This window comes from Mus caroli, unplaced genomic scaffold (assembly GCF_978045245.1).
Source record: "Mus caroli unplaced genomic scaffold, Mus_caroli_1 scaffold_8, whole genome shotgun sequence".
NCBI classification, from domain to species: Eukaryota; Metazoa; Chordata; class Mammalia; order Rodentia; family Muridae; genus Mus; species Mus caroli.
The window spans coordinates 48,427,120-48,453,499 of record NW_028227263.1 but is presented as its reverse complement, the minus strand read 5'-3'; the positions used below and the strand labels follow the sequence as shown (position 1 = coordinate 48,453,499).

Sequence of the window (26,380 nt, the reverse complement as noted above, 5' to 3'; positions counted from 1 at the left end):
TTGTTTATTTTTATATATGTCAATAATGTTTATAGAAGAAGAGGTCATACAACAGGAGTTGGAGCAGAAACAGAAAGTAGTGGAAATTAGGTAAATATAGTATTCATGTAAGAAATTCTAGAAAAACAAATTCAAAAATTAAAATGAAAAAACCATTACAGTAGTGTAAAGTATTATTAAAAAATAAGTGAACCACTTAGAAAATTAGCACAAAGTCATGTATAGGTATTTTATACTAGAAGATATACAGGTAACAAGTTCATAAGTGCAAATCTTTTCAACTTTATTAGATATTAGGAAAATATGAGTAGTACTAGCATTACTCATCTATCTGAATGTCTTAGGAGAGAGCAAGATGGCAAATCTGAGTCAAATCCTCTAGTGATGATCTTACCATAGACATACCCTTTTGAACAGCTAATTCATTTACAAGAACCAAAAAAAGCCAGGGAAGAGACCATACTGCCTGGTTTTAGTAAAATAATAAGGAATGATTTATTGAAGAAGCAGGAAGAAAGAATTGCCAATCAGCCTTCCTTCAATTCTCAGAAGCATGGAGAGAGAAGAGGGAGTGATGGGAGGAGAGAATCAAGTACAGGACTTTGACCTCAAATCCAACGTCAGACCTGTCAGGTGCCTGTCCTCAGACCAACACTCATGACTACTGAGCTACTAGAATTGTGTTAACTAGCTACCGGATTACCTCTACCACCTCTCTCCCAATGTTGACTAGCAGAGAAGAAAGCAAGATTCTACTTTATGGGAGCAAAGCACAAAGGCTACCACAGGACTTTGCCTACTTTGGAGAAGACCTGCGTCAGGTAGAAACTAAACACCTATCCTGCCGAGGTCTTAGACAGAGTCTCTAGGTATGCTTGAACCTCAGTCAGAGAGACCTCAGAATCCGGACAGACTCAAGTTTTAGCCTAGTCCATTATCAGCCTTGGGTTTGGCTTGTTCACTCCCACTACCAAACACCCAGACCACGCAGGGCCCTGTGAGATTCAAGTACATCAACCTTGGCAGCTTAAAGACTTCCTGTGCTACCTGTTGCCAAGCCTTGGGCAGCACGGGTATGCCTCAGCTCGTCCTCACAGATGGAGATTTTAGAATTTCCCTAGATCTGTATCCCAGTGGGATACATTTGTCTTCTGGCTTGATTCACCAGCAGCTGTAGTGCGAGCCTGGATATACCCCTGAAGCTTTGCAGGTCCTAATGGAAAACTCAGTTATGACTTATTAGCTTTTGAGTACACATCACTGGTGACAGGGCAGATGTAGAGGGGTCCATCTGCAAGTACGGGGCAGAGAAAGCTGTACTACCAGAGGTGAGCCACCAAGGCTGGATCATAAGTTGGAATGGAGTACATTAACACTATCCCAACCGTGGATAGCAAGACTATGCTGTGAAGAGGATGTAGTAACAAGCATAGGACTTTGCCTTGGAGATTAATACTGGATGTATGAAACCTCACACTGGTCAGAACCCTAACAGTCCCTGTCCTCAGGCCTACCAGTGGAAAGGCCCTCTACAACAGCCCTGGTTTATTGGTTTTTTTGTTTTTTTTTTCCCCCAGTGCCACCTGTGACTGATTGCAGCAGACTCTGGCTATGAGTTAGCAGTAGGCAGTCAACAACAGTGTGGAATTCAGTTCTTGACAGTCTGTCTGCTGTGAGTGTGACAGTGTTGCAGTTTTGGTGGCCCTATATTGGAATGGCATAGAGGCCTGGGGCTGGTCCCTCCGTGGTACTTATATCCAGAGAGGGCAGAGTCTTCAGTGTCTGAACACTCCTGGTGACTGTGGGTGAAATTGTTCGGACTAAGATAACTCTCTGCAGAGGTTTAGATACTTCTCTAGTTCACTCTGTGAACAAATTAGCATCTGGGGATTTGAAGTAAGCGTGGGCTTGGACCACCCTCTAGTGCTGAAACAGTGGCAGTGCTCCTGCAGTGACTCCAGCACACATGGCTGCAGAAATTACTATAGACCAAGAGAAAACACATAGCCTGCATAGACTTTCTAGAAAAGTAAGCACAAAGCCAGAGTACAAAAGCTGAAGCAACTACATCACACACTAATAAGCATCAGGGATGTTCATGGAGCTATAACCTCACCTGACAGTTGAAATAAGGTACCAGGAGGTGAACAAATGGTAACTAGTATAGTCTTTGATAGTGAACTTAAGACATTTTAAAGGAACACGATGACCTTCAAAAGAAAATAGAATGATTCATTACTCAGAGAAACTTGACAGCAATGGAAGCATTTTTTAAAATAAGGCTTAATTGAGCTGAAATAATACAGTAAGTCATTAAAAATCTAGGAGATAGAAGAGACCAATACAGGAAAGAAGTAATGAACTCAGAAACAGGCTATTTGAAACCATAATTGGAGAGAAAAAAGAATATAAAGCATGAAGAATACTTGAACGGCTTTAGAGCAGAATTAGAAGAGCAAAGATTCAAGCTGTTGGGTTTCAAGAGGGATTTAATAATTCCACGTGGATATGCGACTTGTCAGAAAGTTAGTGATGAAAATGGAAACTTCCAAATCCTCAGGAGGAAACAAATATCCAGGGACAGGAAAGTCAGAGGTCACTAAACACTCAACAAAACCTGTCCCAAAGCACGACAATGTCAAAATTTCAAAAGGCAAAAAGGATATCCTCAAAGTAATAAGTGTTGGTATCAGGACCCCTGACATCACATCTAGGCAACAGCATGACCCACACATCCTTTGCCAAGGCAACAGCCATCATATTCCCAGAATCCACTTGACTCACCTCCCACCATTACCCGTGGCTACGTCAATATCTATATTTAAAAGGAAGACCCCTCTGATCTCTCTCTTTCTTTCCCCCTTCTCTTTCTGCTGCCACCTTGCCCTTTTCTCTCTCAATAAACCTCCAGTGGAACTGTTTGGTCTGGTGTGGTCTTTCTGGAGCCACACAACGATCACAACAAGTGTTCCCTGAGTACCTAGGACAGACAGACGTATCCTTGTGGACCAGGAGAGGTGCATGTGAGTTCTAGGAGTTAAAGGCTCTCCATGGAAGCACTTTGACCAGAGCCAATGTGAATGTATTAGTTGCTTTCCTCATCACTGAGACCAATACCTGGCCCAAGTAGCCTGGAGAAGGAAAGATTTGGTTTGGGACTCACTGTTATGGGGGATTCCATCCATGATGACAGGGAGAACACAGTAGAGCTGAGTACTTTATCCTGAGCCAGAAAGCAGAAAAAAGGGAGATACGAGCATTTGTCTTTGTGAAAGTTGGGTTACCGCAACTTGACATAAACCTAGACATAACTTGGAAGATGGGATTTAATTGAGAAATCGTTTCCATAGGATTGGCCTGGAGGCTAGTCTGTAGGGCATTTCCTTAACTAATGATTGATTGATTGATGTGGGAGGACCAGCCCAAATAATAAGACAAATATTAATAGGCCTAAAGGTATATATAGACACCAATACCATAGTAGTAAGAATTCTAGTTTGTATTACCAACAATGGATGATAATCCAGAGAGAGTCAATAAAGAAATGGCAGAGTTAAGTTGTGCTCAACCCCAAATGTTCCCAACAGACATCTATAGAACTTGATATCAAATAGCTTCAGAACATAGATTCTTCTTAACAACACATTCTCTAAGATAAATCATATGATAAGACATAAAAACAAGTCTCAACACATTTTTAAAAATAGAAAGCATATTATGTATTTTTTCTAACTACCTTCCTTTCTTCCACAAAATTGCAAAATACAAACTCAGCACATGGAAATCTATAATACCGAGAGTTTGTATTTGTGAGGTCCTAGGTCCAATTGTGGGGTTCCTAGCACCACACTCAATCAATAGTAGCTTTGCTATGGCTAGTAAGTGGTCAGTTCCAGTAGAAATCAAGAGGTGGGGGCTGGACTGGGTAAAGTGTTTGTTGTGTAAGCATGAAGACCAAAGTTCTAATTTCCAGCACCCAAATAAAAGCTAGACATGGTATCACACATTTGTATCCCCAGTACTGGGGGAGCAGAGATAGGAAGGTTCCCATGTGCTAGCAGGTCTTGCTAGTTGGTGATCTCCAGGTTTTTGTAAGAGACCCTATTTCAATGAGTAAGATGGAAAGAGATAGAGGAAGATAACTGACACCAACCTCTGCCATCCACACATGAATGCATGGGATGGCTTACTTGTGCACACACACACGTGAGCACACACACACACACACACACACTCACACACACACAAAAGAAATGATGACATCAAGATCTGGGCATGGTAATACATACTTAAAATCCCAGCCTTGAAAGGCAGAGGTAGGAGAATCATGAGTTCAAGGTCACCTTGCACTACATAGTAAGACCCTCTCTCAAACAAACAAACAAAATCAAGAAAACATTTTCATTTATACTAGATGCAAAGCAATATAACACTTGGGAATATGTTTGAAAGGGTAAAAGATCTCTGTCCCCTAAACCCTATAGAACATTGGTGAAGAAATGGAAAGACACACAAAACATAAACATGTCCTAGATTTGTGAAATGGGAGACTCTGTGCTATTAAAACATCCATAGTACCCAAAGGACTCTATGGATTTGTGTGATCCTTGTCAACAGATCAATGACAGTTTTCACAGACCTAGAAAAAAGAGTTTTAAAATTGTATGAGACTACTAAAAAACCCTAAACTACAGTTTGGAGGAAAAAGAACAAACTAGAAGGAATTATACTATGGAACTTCAAAATCTATTACTATGCTATGGTAATAAAAATAACATGGATAGCCAGGTGTGGTGGCACATGTTTTATTCCCAGAACTCAGAAGCTGAATGATAAGCCATTCTCCTGACTTTGAGGGCCAGAGCTTCTGGGTTCTGTGTTTCAGTGTATTGCTCCATTTCCAGCACCCAAATAAAAGCTAGACATGGTATCACATATTTGTATCCCCAGTACTGGGGGAGCAGAGATAGGAAGGTTCCCATGTGCTAGCAGGTCTTGCTAGTTGGTGATCTCCAGGTTTTTGTAAGAGACCCTATTTCAATGAGTAAGATGGAAAGAGATAGAGGAAGATAACTGACACCAACCTCTGCCATCCACACATGAATGCATGGGATGGCTTACTTGTGCACACACACGTGAGCACACACACACACACGCACACGCACACGCACACGCACACACTACCTGTAGACAAGGTTTAAACTAGACATCACCTGCCTCAACCTCCTGCGTGTTTTATCCCACCAAAGTTGGCTCTACAGACATATTTTATATTCATGTTTACTTTGCATGTTAGCTGCAAATTTATAATATTATTCTATACTATCTAGTGTCCTTGTCTAGTCCTATCCGCTCTTATTTTTGAGTTTGTCTCTGTCAAAGAAGCTCACTGGCATATATTGACATATTCTTGCATCTTTACATCTCAAAGTTTTTATTATATGCTAGACATTGTAATTTTACATGGATGGGGGCTACTTTTGTTGTTTCCCTAAAGAATGTTGGGCTTTTTCTAGCAGGTCGATGAAGTAGAAGTACTTCTAACTAGTTTGATCCTCTGAAGCTGTCTTAAGCACTCTTATGGAGTTACGTAAGTGGATGTACATTGTTCTAGGTCTAAGTTATCTTCATTTCTAAGGTATGGCTTTCTGGAATCGGTAACGAATGCCCATGCAATTACTGAGGTCTCTCCTCTCTTGTTGAATGGAATCGACTGACTCACAACTCATGTGAGTTCTGCATTTGGGGGATTCTGATAATTTTTCTTTTCTTGAAAGTTGTTTGTCTAAAAAGTTTCCATTTCACTTATTTACTTGTATGTTTATGTATGTATGTATGTGCATGGACACACATGTAGAGGTCAGAGGACATCTGGTTTTCTCCTTCTACCATATGGATTGTGGGGACTGAACTCAGATTGACAGGCTGGGCAATGAGTGCCTTTTCCACTGAGCTGTGCCACCAGCCCGAAAGTTGTTCTTGCTAAGCCCAAGGAGTTTCCTGTGTGTAGACTGACACTTAGTCAGACTCAAGATCTCCGTGTGCACTGCTCAGGAACTATTCTTTGTTTTGGCATAGCTCCATCCTCTATGGGACTCTTCAATACATTGCAATTTTCTTTTCCTACTCTGATCTCTTTCTTCCCATTGCAGCAAGATGGCTAGGTCCCTTTGGGCTCACCCTTCTTGTACAAAACTCTACTATTATCAGGAATGTAGCTTGTGTAATGTTACAGATCAGTTAACTTGCTTCCCTCTTATCAGAAGTAGAATACTTCAGTCCCAGCTGTCCTCTGACTAATAGTTACTCCCTTTATTTTGTCCTGTTTTATAGCTGTGACAAGTTAAATAGCCTCTCAGTACCTCATGACCATTTTAGATATTCTCTTGGTGATTATTTTAATGAGAAAGAAAGAGAGAGTGTCATAAAGTCAGGGATTCTACAGAACAACTAGGAAGTAGAGGAATCAGGAATTTGCTTTATGTCAATGTGCAATGTGGAACAGGTGCTACTCTGAAAAAGGGCTCAGAAAAACCCAGAAAACTCACATAGAAACATGTCTAATATGGTCCTGGGGACCCTATCTCATAGCCACTCCCACTCACCATACTCTTAGGTCATTCTTGGTGACCCTATCTCATAGCCACTCCTCCCACTTACCATACTCTTAGGTCATTCCTGGTGACCCTATCTCATAGCCTCTCCCATTCACCATACTCTTGGGTCGTTCCTGGTGTCAATAATCTTCTGAATAAGAAGCTACTCTTCCAGCACCACCAGTATAAATACACACACACACACACACACACACACACACACACACACACACACACACCACACACACACCACACACACACACTATATATATATATATATATATATATATATATATATATATATATATATATATATATAATTCCCGGGCAGGAAAATGGTGGCATCTGACTGGCATTTAGTCCTTTGCTGAGATTGGAGGGAATGAATGTGAGAAGGCCTTGCAAGGCTTGCCACCCTGAAGGGCTTTGGGGAGCCATGCATGCCATGAAAGCTAGGTTTATCCTCTGTACTGCTCCCTCTCTTTCCCCTCCTGTCTGCAGTTTTGATAGTGTGCCTTTCCTCATGCATGACTATGACCTGACTAGAACAACTAACATCAAAGAGGTTCTACCATCAGCCGCTGGAAACCACACTTCCAACTTCAACTGGACTTTCCTGTCAACTCTGAATGCCGGCAAATGGTTCTTAAAGGTAGGACTCTGGTTCTATGAACTTGTGTGAAGTCTTCTGTTCAGGTTCCTGTGTCTGAAGATAAAGGTAAAAGGTGAAGACTGATTAGAGCATATGGGGTCTCTCCCAGCTTAGTAGCAGGGCTGTCACATTTTCAGGGTATCATGGGTCAGCATTTACTAGAAAGATTGATAATACACTTGTAAACTCAACCCTTACTGCTAGTCCTACCCAAGCATTTCACATCCTTTGATAGTATGTTTGCAACACACATGGCACTTTCCTAGCTGTCTAGAATATTTTACAATTGTCATAAAGCAGACTTGGAAACATTTATTTTTGAATTCTTGCTATGTAAGAATGTGTTAAGTACCTCCTGGGTACAAGGCACATGGGAAATAATGTTTTAAAAAATGAGGACTAGGGAGATGGCTCAGTCAGTAAGGTGCTTGCCCTGCAAGCATGAGTGTCTAGGCCAAATGGATCAGGGAGTCACCAGACTTGCCAAAAGAGCAATCTCTAGGTTCCATGAGAGAATGGGAGAGGGACAAAGGACAATACCAGCTTTCTCCCCTGGACTCGTGTATGGAGAGGTATGTACATACACAGATAGAACACACATAATACAAAAAATAAAAATAGTGTCAAGCAACCAAAATTTCCTGTATTCTATGCTCTGAATAATATAGCAGTCTCCTATTATGATTGTAACTTTTACTGATTATTTAAAAGCAGATTTCATATTATTTAACTCTTAGTTTATGTAAGTGAATAAGAAGGGTCAAGTAACAAGAAACATAGATACAGTTTTCTGTTCCTTTGGGATTTTTTTGTTTTGTTTTGTTTTTCTGCATAATCAGCAAGTCTAGAGTCAGGCTCTGTTAACCAGCCATTAAATTAAGTTCTAGGAATGAGGTAGGTAATTTATACATCTTACTTTAATTCTTTTACATTTATTTTTAAAATGTATTTTCTGATTCCAATTTTTATTATATTTCGTTATTTAAAACAATGTTTAAATTTAAATATATTTTGATCATATTCTTCCCCTCAAGTTATTCCAGATCCTCTTCCCCTCCCTACCTGCCCAACTTCAATTTCTTCTTAAAAAAAAAAAAAACAAAACAAAACCTAAAACCCAATACAACAAACCCCCAAAACCCTAGAAAACAAAATAGAACATTACTCAAGAAGAAAAAAACCCCACCAAACTGTAACTAAACAAAAGCACATACACAAACTGTGGAGTCTATTATATTCTGGTCAGTGACTCATGGTCATGAAGCCTGCTTGCCCTGGAGTAGTTGATATACCCAGCATCATTCCATTGGAGAAAACTGATTTCCCCTAACCCAGCAGGTATAAATGACAGTTCAGTTGTTATCCTTTACCCTGGTGGCTAGATTTTCACATATTTATTCATTAATTCATTTTTAAAAATATAACAAAATAGAATATAAAACAAAATTATCACATCAAAATTAAAAAAGACAAACCAACAGAAGGAGAAGAGCCCAAGGGAGGGCACAAGAATCAGAGACCCACGCGGTTACTGTGCACGCTGCTTCGGTCTCTGTGGGTTCAGATGAACTTTGCTCATGGTTGGTGACTTAGAGAGCCTTGGGTTTTTGGTGTCCTCTATCCACTCTGTCTCTTAGACCTTTTCTGCCTTCTCTTGTGTGGGGCTCCCTGAGCTCTGAGAGGAGGGATTTGATGGGCATCCCATTTAGGGCTGAGTGTTCCAAGGTCTCTCACATTCTGTAAAATGTCTGACTGTGGGTCTGAAAAAATCTATGGCACATGGCTCTCAAAGAACCTAGGCCAGGCCAACTCCATGGTTCCCTGCAAGCTAGTAGGGTAGTTTAGTGGCAAAACATTTCCTGCAAATGCTTTCGGGTCCAAGAATGTATTTCTCACTTTCCATGCAGAAAGGAGAAGGCAAGCCACCACAACAGCATCACAGATGTTGAAGACAACTGCATCACTAATAATGATAAGAAGAGGGTAAAGTAATAAAGAAAAATATCAATTTATATAAAATTATAATCTAAAATTAATGAAAGTAACAAGATCAATGAGAAAGAACAGAAATTACAAAACAAAACAAGTCCAACTGAGAATTGAAAGAATCATAATGTGGGGATTACCTTCCTGACACTAGAACGCAGGGATGAAGGCTCATGTAAGCACGAGCTTGACTTCTCTAAGTTCAGTGAGCTGTGTAGGTGTTGTCTGCAGCAATGGGGCCTTGCTGTCAGTTTGTGAAGAGCAACCTACAGTCTTAGTAACAGCTTGAGTTGTTTGGGGGATTCCTGTGGGACCTCTCTGGCCAACAACTCAATTAGATGCAACCAAATCCTGGTACTAGAAGTTTTGTTTGATGACCAGTTGGAATGCTTGTCTCTCTCATTATTTGGCAATTTCATTTAGAATTCCTTTATATATGTATATATATTTTAGGTATATTTCTACTGTATCATGTTTTCATATTATCCCTCAAATATCCCTTCATTTCAGCTGTCTTCCTCATATTCCTTCCCATAACTCTCTCTCCCTTCCCGTCCTCACTTGGTCCTCCCATTCCAGCCCCACCCCCATGTATTCATATCTATCTATTCTATTTCCTTTGTAATGGCATCTTTATGTTCCTGTACTCCCTTACTCGATCTAAACCTACCCTCTGTGGTTCTGTTGGCTGTAGCCTGGTTATCATTGACTTCACAACTAATATCTACACATTACCAAATACAGACAAGTTTTGCCTTTCTGTAGCCTGGTTATCATTGACTTCACAGCTAATATCTACACATAAGCAAATACAGACAAGTTTTGTCTTTCTAGCTCTGGGGTAGCTCACTCAGGATAATTTTTCCAGTTCTATCCATATGCTGCAAATTTCACAATGTCTTTTTTTTTTTTTTTTTTTTGGTTTTTCGAGACAGGGTTTCTCTGTGTAGCCCTGGCTGTCCTGGCACTCACTTTGTAGACCAGGCTGGCCTCGAACTCAGAAATCCGCCTGCCTCTGCCTCCCGAGTGCTGGGATTAAAGGCGTGCGCCACCACGCTCGGCCAATGTCATTGTTTTAATTAGGTATTTATTTAAATTACATTTACAATGCTATCCCAAAAGTCCCCCACACGCTCCCCCACCCACTCCCACTTCTTGGCCCTGGCATTCCCCTGTACTGAGGCATATAAAGTTTGCACGACAAATGGGCCTCTCTTTCCACTGATGGCTGACTAGGCCATCTTCTGCTACATATGCAGCTAGAGACAGGAGCTATGGGGGGTGCTGGTTAGTTCATATTGTTGTTCTACCTATAGGATTACAGATCCCTTTAGCTCCTTGGTTACTTTCTCTAGCTCCTCCATTGGGGGCCAGCATTTTCAACAAATGGTGCTGGCACAACTGGCGGTTTTCATGTAGAAGAATTCGAATTGATCCATTCCTATCTCCTTGTACTAAGGTCAAATCTAAGTGGATTAAGGAACTCCACATAAAACCAGAGACACTGAAACTTATAGAGGAGAAAGTAGGGAAAAGCCTCGAAGATATGGGTACAGGGGAAAAATTCCTGAATAGAACAGCAATGGTTTGTGCTATAAGATCAAGAATCGACAATTTTCTGAGGAACCACCAGATTGATTTCCAGAGTGGTTGTACAAGCTTGCAATCCCACCAACAATGGAGGAGTGTTCCTCTTTCTCCACATCCTCGCCAGCATCTGCTGTCACCTGAATTTTTGAACTTAGCCATTCTGGCTGGTGTGAGGTGGAATCTCAGGGTTGTTTTGATTTGCATTTCCCTGATGATTAAGGATGTTGAACATTTTTCAGGTACTTCTCAGCCATTCGGTATTCCTCAGGTGAGAATTCTTTGTTTAGCTCTGATCCCCATTTTTAATGGGGTTATTTGATTTTCTGGAGTCCACCTTCTTGAGTTCTTTTATCCTTTCCAAATCTGTTGGTGGCCTTTTTGTCTTATTGACAAAAGTGTCTTTTGCCTTATCATCTAATAGTGCCTATCATTTCAGAAATTATCTCATGTTATCTTTACAAAATAATAAATTCACTCCCAGTAGTATTTTAACCTAATAGTTATAAATGTACACAGTTTACTTGATTACATGGGAGGTGGTTATGTTCTTTCTATATGTAATGCTGTGTCTTTAATAGGGACCTAGGGTTTGTCATACTTGATTGAGTAGAATATATTCTTAAATGAGCCAGAAGACATGACCTTGATTTCACAATTTTTCAAGTGTTGCTGCAGGGAAAAGGAAAACAGATTATTGAATATATATGAATGGATGCATTGCCATGTAAAGCAGAGGTGGAATAGACACATACCTTCCTGAATTGAAGGGTCAGGGAAACAAGACCAAATACAAAGAATGGTTTACAGAAGTATAAGATTCAGATTTTTTAAAAAGTCTGCATTACATGACCATCAAAAAGTAAAACACAACAAAACTCTCAGACAAATAGTCATGACTAGAAGGCATCAGTTACTTTTCTGTTGCTGTGATAAAATACCACGATGAAAAACAACTTAAGGAAGAAAGGATTTATGTTAGCTCATAGTTTCAGAGGGAAAGTCTACAAAGGCTGGGAAGGCATTGCATGGTGACAGGAGCAAGACGCTGGCTGATCACATCTTTATCCACACACAGGAAGCAAAGCAAGAGGTGAACAAGGCTAACAACTATTAAAGCCTGCCCTCGGTGACATACTTCCTTGCAAGACTGCATCTCCTAAAGGTTCTATAACCTCTGTAAGCAGCACCACCAACTGGGGACCAAGTGTTCAAATATATAAACATGGGAGACAGTTTTTATTAAAATCTCTACATTTGACCCCTTGGCCTTAGGAAATCATGAGTATGTCATTACACAAAATGCATTTAGCTCAACTTCAAAAGTCCCAGTCTTTAACAGTCTTAACACCATTATAAAATCCAAAGTTTCTTCTGAGACTTGAGACAATCTCTTAACAGTTACTACCTGTGAAAATTAAAATTAAAAAACCCAAAAACCCAAAAACCCAAAACTCTAAACTAAAACATTCCAGCATACAATGGTACAGAACATACACTCCCATTTCAAATGGGAGAAATGGAGAAACAGTGAGGAAAGATTGGACCAAAGCAAGACTGAACCCTAGCCGGACAACACTAAATCCTGTAGCTGGGGTCTGGTATCTGGGGTTTTAGTTTCAGAGGGCTGATATGGCTTCACCCCTACAGATTTGCTGTCTGTAGCATAAACTTCTCTCTTGGACTGCTCCTACTCCTTGTGTGCAGCTCTCCTTGGCAGATGTCTCATGGCTCAGGCGTTCACTTCCCCTACTTCACCTTCAAATTGCCGGCTTAACACAAACAAAATTCAGTAGCTTCATGAGAAATGAGATAATTTATTTTGGAGCCAAATTTAAATAACCATGGCCTGGAAACACAGATTTAGGGTAACTTAAATACCATGTTTCTATATGGATTTAGTTTCATAGATTTACAGAACAAAAGCCATCATAAATCAAGTCAATTTTAAAATATAGTGGAGGAAGCATCGGAGAGGTGTTTACAGCAAAAAGGGCGAGCATCCCCTTCAGGCCTCAGATGGTATTCTTAGTTTGAGATGGTTGATGGAAGTCACTAGTCTTCTAAGTAGATTCTAAAAAGAATCTATTAATTATAAGATGTTAGTTCTGGCACAGAGGTGGGCAAGGAATGGCCATTTAGAGAGCTTCAGTTAGCCCATGATAAGGTAATTGGTCTCTGGACCTACAGCTTTTTAATCTCCCCTCATCCCTGCAGTTCTAATCCGTGAATCAAGGAGTCACTGCAGACATGGCTTCTTTCTAGGAATTCTCATTGACAATGACTTCATTCAGTGGCCTCTCTGGGCCTTCTTATAGGAATTCTGACCTTACCACCCATTGTCTGCCTCTGCAGTTCTCCAAAACCAACCAAGAATCCACAAACCCCTTAGTCTTGATCTTTCTTATCTCTAAAACCAGCGCCATGTGGCTAACACTGTTAGGTTTGGCTAACATCTTCACCTACATAGACCACAACAGTAAAAGCTTTTCTATGCTGTTGCTTCAAAAATATTTTTTACATTTTTAAAAATTTATTGTTGTGTGTATGTGATTCATAAGGTGAGGAGATATTGCTTTCTATATCTTGTAAAAGACTTCATAGAATGGGTGTTCATTTTTCTGTATGTTTAGTAGAATTTAATACTAAATAAAATGGGGCCTGCAGTTTTCTGGAAGGGGTGTGTGTGTGTGTGTGTGTGTGTATGTGTGTGTGTGTGTGTGTGTGTGTGTGTGTGTGCACTGACAGCTTCCTAGAAGCTCTTTCTATTGTTACACAAAAGGCACCTAGAGCAAGTCAATTTCTGAATAGCAAAGCTTCTTATCTGATCTAGGGGTTTTCTCAAAAGACCCATCACCTAAGCAGGTCTCAGCCATAGTAGAGTTTCTGGCTTGCCAGTTATGCAAAGGCTCTGAGAATCCTTCAAAAGAATAACCCCATAAAATCTCAGATAACAATCACTGACAAAAGACTACTTCAAAGCTTAGGTGTCATCACTCTAGATTCATGCCAGATACAATGGTTCTGCAAAAATTCTGGTACACTTCAGTGTGCTAATTTTGCCTATAACCCCAGTACTTTGGAAGCTGAGGAAAGAGACAGAGTTGAAGACTTGTCTGGGGTGCATTAATAAGACCCTGTGTCAAATTTTTTTAAAAAATTAATGAAAAAAGGGTATCTCAGTTGCTTACCATGTGCAAAGCCCTAGTTTCAACCCTTGAAACAAACATAAAAACACAAACCTAAACAAAGGAAGTATAGATTCTATAACTACTGGGTAGAATGTCCTATAAACATTGTTTTGAGAGCCAGTTGAGTAACAGTGATTAAAATTATCCTTGATTTTATGGATTTCCTACTGGTTTATTCTATCAGTTATTGGCTAAGGAGTGACAAAGTCATTTCAATTGTTGGTTGTTTTTTTTTTTCAGATCTGTTAGGTTTTACATCATAAATTTTGAAACTCTGTTGTTAAGAATATACATAAGTTAAGATAGTTATTTCTCCTCAAAGAATTTGACTCTTTTTCATGATGAATAGCAGGCAGAATGATGACTTTCCAAAGATGTGCATGTCCTAATTCTTGGAATTTATCAATATCACCAGGCATGGGGGACAAAAAAGGTTTCTGCACATGCAGATGAGGTTCTGGGCTGCAGGGAAGATTGTTCTGATTTTCAGATGTTCCTCATCGAGTCAGGAAAGTCCTTAAACAAAACTGTCTTAGATGTGACCAGACAGATTTTATCAATGGAGACATGAGGGACAAGAGAGGTTTGAAGTGTGACGGGGACTCAACTATCAACTGCAAGCTTTGAAGGTAGAAGAAAGAGCCTTCGAACCAAGGAATGCAGATGGCCACTAAAACAAGGAAAAGACCCTCAACTTACGGAGGTTCCCCAAATCACAGGGAACTGAATCCTGCCAATAATGTAACTGAGCAGGAATGTTCTCTAGAAACTCGGGAATGATGTGGAATTTGGTTGTCACCTTGATTTCGGCTCCACGAGACCCAAAAAGAACGTCTGATCTATAAAACAAAAACACATACAAAAAATGGTCTGTGTTGTTTTAAGTCACTAAGTTTATGACAGTGTGTTATAGTAGCAGTACAAAATTGATCGTGATCAGGTGTGGCAGTGTATGCTCTAGTCCCAGCACTCAAGATCTAGAGGAAAGAGGATCATAGTGTGAGGCTAGACTGAGCTACACAGTGAGCCTCAGGCTAGGCCAGAGTAATACCCTGTCTCAATAGCAAAATAATAATGATATAATGACTGTCTTTATCCATGATGACAGTGGCATAGTCAAAAAATGTCTCAACTAAATAAAAGTTCCTCAAATCTATAAACACTGGTTCAACATGAAAGCTCTTGTTTCCTTCTTGTAACAGGCTCCCTTTATATAGTCCTTGTTGTCCTGGAACGCACCATGTCGATCAGGCAGACCTGGAACTCACAGATATCTGTTTGCCTCAGTTACCTGACTGCTGTAATTAAAGGCATGCATCACTATGCCTGGCATGAAAACGATTTCAGTGTAATTTAAAATGGTAATAATCTAAAGAAAAACTATGCACTCAGTTAAATTTATGTATCAAAGTACTCAACAAAATTCTATTTGTGTTGAAAAATTCATGTGTGTGTTCATATATGAGCACATATGTGTGTATTTATAAGACACCCAGAGATTACTGTTAGATTATCTTCCCAAAGCAGTTTCCACTTTATCTGAGACAAAGTTTCTCCTTGATCCTCGAACTGACCAGTGAGCCCCAGGAACCCTCCTGTCAGTGCTTCCTAAGACCTAGGATTACAGGCAGGGATTGCCACAACTGGCTCTTCACACCAATCCTGGGAATCTGAACTCAGATCCTCACGCTCATGCAGCAAGCACTTTGGTGACTAAGCATTCTCCCCAGTTCCTGTGATGAAAAGTTATTAATGAAGATGAGCACTGGCCTCTAAAGATGGGGAATAAGCAAAAGTGCCCTCTTCACCACACCCATGAGCAGCACACAGCAAACTGTTGACAGTGTATTCAATACATAGAAAGAACTGAAGGGGTGCAGGCTTGGGAACCTGAATTTGTACACCCAGATTTATGTAAAAAGCTAGGCATGATTGTTAATACATGCAGTCCCAGCACTAGGGGGGCAGAGACTGAGGATCTCGGTCTAGCCAAATCAGCACACTCCAGGTGCCTTTGGGATTACTTGGAAGAGTAAGAATGTATCTGACATGCTTATTAGTAGACTGGACAGGCTGAAAAAGAATCTCTGAACTTGAAGGTTGGATGAGATAAACTCCCACAACTGAAAACCAAAGGAACCAATGGCTGAAGCCTATGAGAAAAGAACATCCAAAGACAATAGGATATAACTAACAAAGGTGAAGATAGCCACATCCCATGACCTTAAGATCATTATTATATGTGATAGAAAACATGAAATTAACATGCATCCATCAGTGGCTGGGATACTATTTATATTTAGCCCTAAAAGATAAAGAAATTATGTCATCTGAAATAACATGGCTCACCTTGCAGGGCATTATGCTAAGTGAGATAAGCCTGGCACATAGTGACAGATGCTAGTTTCAATAATGTGTGGAACCTAAGAAGGTTTTCCTGATAAAGACAGAAAATAAAATAGTGATTACTACACAACTGGTGGTGCTAATGAGATGATAGGGAGATGTTGGTCAAAGCATATAAAATTTCATCTAGACAGAAAGAATGATTTCAAGAGCTTGCTTTGCTATGTGCTAACTGTAATCTTAAAACATAGTAATTCCTGAAATAATAATACTAGGACACAATTTAAGCATTCTCATCACACAAAAATATCATGTGTGATAAAGCAAAGGTTAATTAGTTTGATTTATCCATTACATGATGCAGACATATTTCAAAACAGCCTGTTGGGACTGGGCATGTAGCTCAGTGGTAAAACAAAGGCCTAGCATACATAAGGTCTTAGGCTTTATCTTCAGCACTGTAAAACCAAGCAAACAAACAAATAAAAACTGTTATACATCATAAGTACACACAATTCATTTTCATTATTTTTCGTCTATTTGTGTGGAAAAGTGTGTAGGTATAGGTGCATGTGTTGAAGAGGATATTTGTGTGTGTGTGTGTGTAGACTGGAGGTTGATGTTGGACATCTTCATTAAATTTCTCTCTACCTTTCTTTTCTTTTCTTTTCTTTTCTTTTTTTTTTTTTTTTTTTTGGTGTTTTGAGACAAGGTTTCTCTGTGTAGACCTGGCTGTCCTGGAACTCACTTTGTAGACCAGGCTGGCCTCGAACTCAGAAATCCACCTGCCTCTGCCTCCCGAGTGCTGGGATTAAAGGTGTGCGTCACCATGACTGGCTTCTACCTTATTTTTTGAGACAGGATTATAGATATGTACCACAAATATATAATACCAGCAGTCAGGAGGTTGAGGCAGGAGGATTATAAGTTTGAAGCCAGTCTAAACTACATGTTGGTACGTGTATAAGAAGTCTAGGATACCAAAGAAATCATTCCAAACCTTTGGCTCACCAGTGGGGATGACATCGAATCCCCTTGTACGTCAGAAGGCATAGTGAGTTGAGTGGTCGTGTAAGCAATATGGAAGCAGACCCACAGAGCAGGAAACCTGGCAGTGCTTGACCAGAACCAATGTTTTCTTTGATACGTTTCTTTTTAGCATAAGCCATTTTTTGGCATGAAACCTCTATCAGAGGCTGACAAAAGAAGAGCAGGCAACCAGTCCATCCCGCAGCTGTCTGAGTTATTGGCACTTGCAAAACGGGAACAGAAGATTGTGATATTTGATCTGTTCGGCCCTCGACCAGGACATCCTCTCAGAAACACTTTTGTCCGAAGGGTGGTAAAGGTCATCCTTGACTCTAAGATCGAGCAGCATCTGGTACGTGTGTCTTCGTGTTCATGGCAGTGGCGGGGAGGCGGGTAGCCTGCTCAGGAGTGTAGGTGAATTAACTACCACATAAGTCCTCTCTGGGATCAGTAAGTGATAGTGTTTCCTATGAAAATGGAAATTATTGTTTATACAGCTACAGAAGGCAATTTGAGAATGATCCAGTTAAAATGCTCCCAATAGGGAAAAATATTGAGACTGTTTCCTATTTTAAACCAAATCTAATATTAGCGCATTGCTAAGAATGATTTAGGAGTTGAGGAGATGGCTCAGTGCATGAACCACTTGCTCACAAGCATGAAGGTGGGGTTTGGATATTCAGAACCCATGTAGAAGCTGTACAGGCACAGCAGCCACTGTAATTCCAGCACTGAGGAGGCAGAGACAGGGCAGGGCAAGATTGCTAGCTAGATTAACTGTAATTGGCAAACTCCAGGTTCAGTGAGAGATCCTGTCTCAAAAATAAAATGGGAATCAATGAAGAAGATATCTCGTGTCAACCTTTGGCCTCTACATGTATGCACACACATGTGCATGTGCACATGTGTACATTTGTATACATGTGAACATTCACTTATGCATGCTACACATGTATACATGTGCAAGAAAAAAAAGAATAATGTATGTAAGCCAGGCCTGGTCATACATAACTGTAATTCCAGCTACTCTGGATGCTGAGGTCAGACGATGGCAAGTTTAAAGTTTGCATGGATATAGAATAAATTCAAGACCAATTTATACAACTTAGCAAGACCTTGCCTCAAAATTAAAAAAAAAAATTAAGAGGACTGGGAATATAGATCACCAATAGAACTCTTGCCTAGCATGCTTGGGACCACGTGTTCAATCCCTAGGATCACACCAAAATATAATAGTGTATATAATAACACTGAGGTGGTCTACCCAGCGCTCAACATAGGCCTAACATGACAGTACAACCATGGTCTTCATGACAGTGCAGCTTTGAGGGCATTGGTTTTAAAGAATGACATAGAAAGACTGCTGGGTCTTCGTTGAGTAAAGTTTTGCTCCTCATTTTGTTTTGGTTTCTTCTTCTAGAATCATTCTTTATTTGCAGTTATTTTTTCAAATCACTTAATTTCTCAAAATACAACAGTGTTATGAGTAAAACATGTATGTGTCTCCTTGTAAATGGAGTTCTTTCCATAGCTGAGTCAGAGCAGCATCTCTGTTGCCAAGAAACACCTATGTAGCTCCTCTCAAGTATGGTTTTAGGCATCAAAAACTAGGGTATAGTACTTTTATGTTCATATCTACCAATATTTTTTTCTCTGTTAAGTATCTAATTTATGGTCCTGCAAATACTAGGAAGGTGTTCTACCACTGAACTACATCTCTAGCCCTCGATCTCTTTTTTGTATGACTCTTTCTGTATGCTTGGGCCCTTTACTTACTGCTAACTGGAGGATGGAAAGGTCTGGGGGAAAACTTAATTCCACAGCAGCCTTCCCCATTTTTAAGAGTTTATTAGACAATATAACTAATTTGATTGCTTCACCAAGGGCTAGACTCTTTCTCTGCTTCCTATAGACTACACCCAGTGCTGGAATGGAGGCTCGCCCTTTCATTCTTCCTGGGCTGTTTGTATCAGGAGAGTTGAGCATCCACCATCCACTGTCTGTTTCTTCTTGCAGATATTTTGGTTGCCGGGTTTTGATAGAGACTATGTCAGGTTCATGGCTCCTGGTTTTCAGCACGTGGGCCGTTTATGGTCCATTAAAGAACTTACAAAACATAATATTACTATAGTAAATGTTGACTATAAGAGATTGTTCTACACTGGGTTAAGGTAAGTGTTTTACCCCCTCTCTTGACATGCATCATGTAACATTCACAAAATATCAGTTCCACTTAGCTTCCTTTCGCCTCTTTATCTGGTTTTCTGTCATCTTTGACTCCTCTGCTTTCTCGTTGCTTTTTCTGCCTCCCTTCTTTGGTTAATAAGCATTTATGATGTGTAGATGATGCTCTTCTTTGTATTCTAATTCCTTACCACTTAATACTTATTTTAAAGGTCCATCTATTATTTTATGTGTGTGTTTCCCTGGTGTGTGTATGTGCATATGTACAAAACCCACAGAGGCTAGACGAGAGTGTAAGATCCCCTGGAACTGGAGTTATAAGATGACTGTGAGCCTCCATGTGGTTGCTGGGATTTGAACCAGGGTCCTATGGAAGAGTGTACTTTGGCCAGCTGAGCCATCTCTCCAACCTCTCCACCATTTTTATATGCTTGGTTTATAATTTTACTGTACACTTTTATAAGGTTGACTATTTAAGATTCCATATTTAAGTGCAGTCATACAATATTTGTCTTTCTACCTCTGGCTCATTTCATGCAGTATAGTGTTTTCCAGGATCACCCATATTGAGACAGCTAACAGAATTTCTTTTTTTAAATACCGAGTAGTATTCCATTGCATATAAGTACTATATTTTCTTAATCCATTTCTTAATCAGTTTTATGAATCTGTTAGTAGATAATTGGGTTGATTACTTATCTTGGTCATTGTGAACAATGGCGCAGTGAAGCTGGGAGTGAACACAACTCCATGAACTGTCGTCACCAGCATCTGTTGATAACTGTCTTTCAACAGCTACTCTCCTTCCATCTTTTCCCCTTCATCTAAAATCTTAACCCCCAGAAAAATGTCTATAATGTGTATATCAAGAATGAGCAAACTCATATTATTTGGGGACTGGTTTATTTTTCACTCATCGTAATTCTCTTAAATTCTATCCAGAGCATTTATTTATAATTTGTTCCTTTTTATTGCTGAATAGTGTTCAATGGTGTGTATACCAGAGTTTGTTTAATCAGTTACTAGCAGAAAGACATCTGATTATTTCCATCTGTTTGCATATGGGCTTTCATGCAAATATAAGTTTATTTCAGAGAAAAGATGCCTCAGATTTCAAATTCCTGGGTGTAGTAATTGAAAGTTTTATGAAAAGCCACCAGACTTTTCCAGGAAGACTGTAACCTTTTACATTCCTGCCAACACCATGACCCAGAGTTTCTGCATCTGTGGTAATGTTTGGTGTTGTCACTTTTTAATCTTATCTCTTCTGATAGGCATGTGTTAACTTCAGTTTGTTTAAACATATTCTCTAAAGGCTAATGATGCTGTGCTTACTTACTCATAATTTTCTTCATTGGAATTCCCTTCCTTTCTTTCTTTCTTTCTTTCTTTCTTTCTTTCTTTCTTTCTTTCTTTCTTTCTTTCTTTCTTTCTTTCTTTCTTCTTCCTCTTCCTCTTCCTCTTCCTCTTCCTCTTCTTCTTTTGTTTTTTGTTTTTTGTTTTTCGAGACAGGGTTTCTCTGTGTAGTCCTGGCTGTCCTGGAACTCACTCTGTAGACCAGGCTGGCCTCGAACTCAGAAATCCACCTGCCTCTGCCTCCCGAGTGCTGGGATTAAAGGCGTGTGCCACCACGCCCAGCTGAAATTCCTTTTCTTTATTGTTGAATCTTGAGAATTCTTTTCACGCGTTGTTAGATAGGGTTGAAAGCATTTTCCTGGGACTGGAGGGATAGCTCAGTGGATAACAATATGAACTGTTCTTCCAGAGTACCCAGAGCTCCCAGCACCATGCTGGGAGGCTCAGAACCACCCATAACTGGAGCTCCAGGGGATTTGATGCCTTCTTTTAGAGTCCATGCGTGCTTGCACAATAATTTCAGGCACACCCACACATAAGTAAATACAAATCTTTATAAAAGTGAGCACACTCTCCTAGTCTGTGACTTACTTACTGTGCATCTTCTTAACAGGGCACAAGGTCTCCACAAAGCAAGAGCCGTGTTTCCATTTTGACGAGGCTGGCATATGAGTTCTCCCTTTAAGGAAGTGAGCATTTAGCTCTAATCTAAGAACTCAAGAGCAGACAGAGTTCTTTACTTCTATGTTTTCCATAAGGTTTATATTGTTACATTATATACTCAAGCCTACAAATCATCCTGAGCTCATTTTTATACACAGTCTGAGGTTTGATTGAGATTTTAATGTTCTTTTGGGAGAGGGCCTCTGGCCTTCCAAATTGGTGACGTTTGTTGAAATCTACTGTTCCACTCACTTGCTTTGACAACTTTGTCACAGGTTATTTGAGCAAATGTATATAGGTCCTTTTCCAGACTTTCTATTCAGGATCACTGACTGGTGTGTCTGTCCTTGCTCTGATACCTTGTTGTCCTGATTACATGTAGCTTCACTCCTGAGGATGGTGATTAATTCCATTAATTAATTAATTATTATTTTCCAGACTGAAGTATGTTTTCCTTAGCATATGGGAGACTGAGGATTGTCAGGGCAAGCCTGGGCTACGTAGTGAGTTCAAGACCACCTTGCGCTATGGAGTGAGACTCTGACACTCCCTCCTCCCCACCTAAGATTCGCTTTTCCTGGAGCTGTGCCTTTGCATGTGTGTTTTGGATCAGGTGACCTAACTGTGCAAACAGACCTTTGTTGGCCTTCTCTAGGACTCACGTTGATCTTACAGATCAGCTTGGGAATAGCTGGCAGCTCTGCCCTGCCCCTCTCCAGTCTGGGAGTGAGCACCACTCTGTTGCCTTGGTTTCTTTGCTTGCTTTCATCACTATTTCTACATTTTCAGGGTTACATCCTTAATGCTTCCTTAAATTCATACCAAAGTATTTCATTTTCTTTGAGGTAATTCTTAAGGGTATTATGTTTTTAATTATAGTTTCTACAGCCCTTGTTCATATTTTACAACATTGAATTTGAGTTATAGTCTTAAATAGTACAAAGAAGCCTTTTTCACTTTTTCCCTACAAATTCTAAGTTTCTCTTTACATGACCTGTAGAACTTAGAGGCAGTTCTTACCTGTGAGCAGGAAATTGGCAGCACCTCCTGTAGAAAGGCATGGTTATTATCTTAAGTCTGCCCCGAAACACAGAGCTTGTCATTCTAGTGTATGGCAGACTTGGACTTTCCTATGTGACTACTGGATCGATCAGGGTTTGAAAGTTCTTGGGCAAACACTTCTACTTGATCTCAGCCCACAGGCTGAGGGGCACTTGGTGTGCTTTCTGAGAACTGGAGTTCTTCGATGACACTGGCCTTGCTTTGCGAGTCCTTTGCTTATTCTCTTCCTTCTCCACAGTTCAGGCTGAGGCGTCCACTGACTTAGTGCCTTATAGACAGCTGGGTTTGTTTTCTGCCACCCAATCCTTACTTTAAAAAATACTGCAAAACTCATGATATTTAAGTGTTAAAATGGTCACCACGCTGGTGTTTGCTTTGTTCTCTCAACTAATACTTATAGAACCAGATGCTCAGCTAGGTCTGGATACACACACAAAAAAAAAAACGGTGGGATCATAGTCCTTTGTGTTGTAACTCGATTTCAGTCAAACAGAAAACGGTAAGTGAGCAGGTCATCCAAGTCAGGGTGGGTGGCACTGGGATAGAACCTCGTGGGACCCACACGCCCAAGGTGACAGGCAGTGAATGGCTTGTAGAAGCAGCCATTCAGGAGCTTCATACTCCTCCACAAACTGGTTTTCTCAGTTGTAGTTTGAAACTGACTGTGGCGGGAAGATTTGTAAATGCTGTAAAGGATTTTGTGTCTGTTGTTGTACACCCTCCCTCTGCCCCCATTCTTTCTCTTTTTCTCTTTCCATTTTCTTTGTCTTGCTGCATCCCCCGTAGGATGTTTAATTCACCAGAATTCTATGGTACGGCAAGAGCCCATTCGGTCTCAGCGAATCTGAAGCTGTCTTTTGACAGGCTGTTTGTCTGATGATTTAGGCAGTAGCTTTTCACAAGTGTGGTTGTTGCCCTTTAGCTATTGAGAATACACCTGAGCTGAAACCCTCTGTGGGCTCTGTTTTTTGTTCCAGAGATTATAAGAGTGCTAAAATCTACATCCATGTGTATGTTATCAACGAGCCTTGGCTCTTCTCACTGGCCTGGTGTTCTAGTATCAACTCTGTGACCACAGACAACATTGAGCTCCTAAATCAGCTTAGTCGGCCTCTCTTCTTCATGGTGAGCTGCTTGTCTGGATCATGCTAAGCCTGGTGTGATTGTGCTCTCCCACCCCCTCGTAGTCCCCTGGTAAGCTACTTCAGAATACAGACATCTGTGAGTAATGGAAATGTGCCTTTTCCCTTGCCATCCAAATTCTTTCGGGTTCTTTGTTGAATCTTTACAGTGCACTTTACATGCTACAATGTAATCTCATTGGAGATTATTTTTATTATCCCCATAGAAAACTGGAGCTCACAGGTGTCTTGGTCCATGATCTCTTAATGAGAGGTCTAACTCTATTGCAGGCTTAAGCATGTGCAAGCACATTCACACACACACACACACACACACACACACACACACAGAGTCACACTCACACACTAGCCCTATGGCAGCAACAACACTCATAGGGTATATTCTGGGAAGAAAGCCAGAGTCCTTTCTCTGCCAAGTGGAAACTGTTTCTTGAATGCAATGCTCTTAAATGAACAAGCCAGCACCCTGATGGGACTTGGTGAACACCTGGTTTGTAGCCACTGCTAAGTCCAGTCGCTTAGTACCTATAGATAGAGCTGTGGCTAGCCAGTTACTGCAACAGAGTCTGGGTTTCTTGTTTGCCTAGAACGATTTGACTGAGCAGCATGCAACAGAAACCAGGTTATAGTAAGAGAGTCTCCATGTGCCACTCATGCTAGCCTCAAACTTTGGGCCTCAAGTCGTTCTCCACCTTAGTCTTCCAAGTGGCTGGGACTATAGACACACTCCACTATTCCTACTAGGAAACAGTCTAGGAATTGGAAAGATGGACCAGTTAAGAGTGCTTGTTGTTCTTCTAAAGGACCTAAGTTCGGTCCCCAGTGCCAATATCAGGCAGCTTACAACTGTCCAGAAGTCAAGTTCTAGGGGATTCAGTGCCTCCCTCTGGATTCTGGAGACACTGGTATGTACACTTGTGATACGAATAAAATAAATATTTTTAAAAGAAAAGCTTAATTTTGCTCCCTTGAAAGTTAAGCACTGGGAAGAAAAGCTTAAGAAAGACTAAAAAACACCAGTTTCTGTAGCAACAAGAATAACACTGGGAAGGAGCAATGGAGTAGAGGAAGAAAATCAAACCAGAGATTAGAAAATCCATGTGAATCAGTGCAGGAGTCAGAGTTCCCAGAGTGCTGGAGAAAGAGCTGATCTTGGTAGAGTCTGGAGGAGTGGGTGTGTGAGTCAAATTACATGTAATTCTACATATAATTCAGCATTTCTGTGAAGAATGTTGATTCAGACCAGTGGTGCCCAGGCACTAGTTCATAGACAGTTGCATTATGAACGGCTTCCCAGAACTATATGGTAGTAGCTAGATACTGGAGACCATGTTACAGAAAGAGAGCACAAGATGGCAGATAACCTGGACTGGAGTCCTGGGTCCAGGACAGACTTGGTGTGACTTGTCTGCAATTCCCACAGATGTCTGCCTTGAGAGTCAAGGGAGAGGGAGAGTGTGACACCCTGTATGTCTTACATATCCCCAGTATGTATGCGGATGACTGTTAGAATAGCTGCAGGTAGTCTCACCTGGCCCCACTTCCTATGGGCCTCAGCCCAGGTAGAGGAGCAAGGGCCTTCAAACATCCTGCTATAGAGCGATCCACCTTCGGTTGGTTCATGTTTTGCAGACACCAGGATTCTACATGTTCATGTGGCTTTTCTTGGATGTTGCTTCTGCTGTTATCATTGGTTTTGTCTTTTGCTATAACTGGTAAGTATGTACTTATAATTCTAAATGAGCACTTCCTCTAAATAAAAGTAATAAGTGGGTTCTTACAGAGAATTGAGGAAAAGGTTGTTTTCTTCTGATACCTCCCATGGCAAAGTGGGCTGGAATATCAGCCTCTCATTTCCTTCTGCCTGCAGCTTACTCCCTCACCCCCTGTCTTAGGGTTTCATTACTGCAAAGAGGCACCATGACAAAGGAAACTCTTGTAAATGACAGCATTTCACTGGGGCTGGCTTACAGTTCCAGAGGGCCAGTCCATTGTCCTCATGAAGGATGGCAGCGTCCAGGAGACTTGGTGCTGGAGAAGGAGCTGAGAGTTCTATATCTCTCTCTGCACTGGGCAGAGCTTGAGCATGGGACCTCAAAGTCCACCCCCATACACACACACACACACACACACACACACACACACACACACACACACACACAGTGACTAACTTGCCCCAACAAGGCCACAACTCCCTCTCCAAGAAAGCCACACCTCCTAATAGTTTCACTTCCCATGGGCCAAGCATATTTAAACCACCACACACCCTTTTCAAATAAGGACTCTCACTGAAGTCCAGTCAGAAATGTACTATGAATTCGGTGTGATCTGTTGAAAAAGGCCTGAGATTGTAGCTGTCCAAACAAGGGCCTCCATCTCCCCTCCTGGGAAGAATGGACAGAACAGGTACATAGGCCAAGAAGACTGGGGTGTGGCCCTGGCTTTGCATTTTAGTTGCTGGGTGACCTTGAGGAAAAAATATGCTTTCTCATTCTGGACCAAACTCCTTTTTTCTCCCCAAGATTTCTTTCTTTTCCATTTTTCTTTTTTTTCCTATTGATTATTTTATTTATTTACATTTCAAAT

At 40.7% G+C, this 26,380-nt stretch overlaps 1 protein-coding gene across 1 annotated transcript in view; it reads left to right on the top strand.

Moving 5' to 3' along the window:
* The window catches only part of Gdpd4 (glycerophosphodiester phosphodiesterase domain containing 4), a 117,261-nt gene that overhangs the window by 54,967 nt on the left and 35,914 nt on the right, over positions 1–26,380 (top strand). The window contains exons 11-15 of the mRNA XM_021167569.2: positions 7,098–7,248; positions 17,518–17,739; positions 19,404–19,558; positions 23,630–23,777; positions 25,427–25,509. Coding sequence (XP_021023228.1) covers positions 7,098–7,248; positions 17,518–17,739; positions 19,404–19,558; positions 23,630–23,777; positions 25,427–25,509 — 759 coding nt within the window. The remainder of the gene's footprint in view (positions 1–7,097; positions 7,249–17,517; positions 17,740–19,403; positions 19,559–23,629; positions 23,778–25,426; positions 25,510–26,380) is intronic.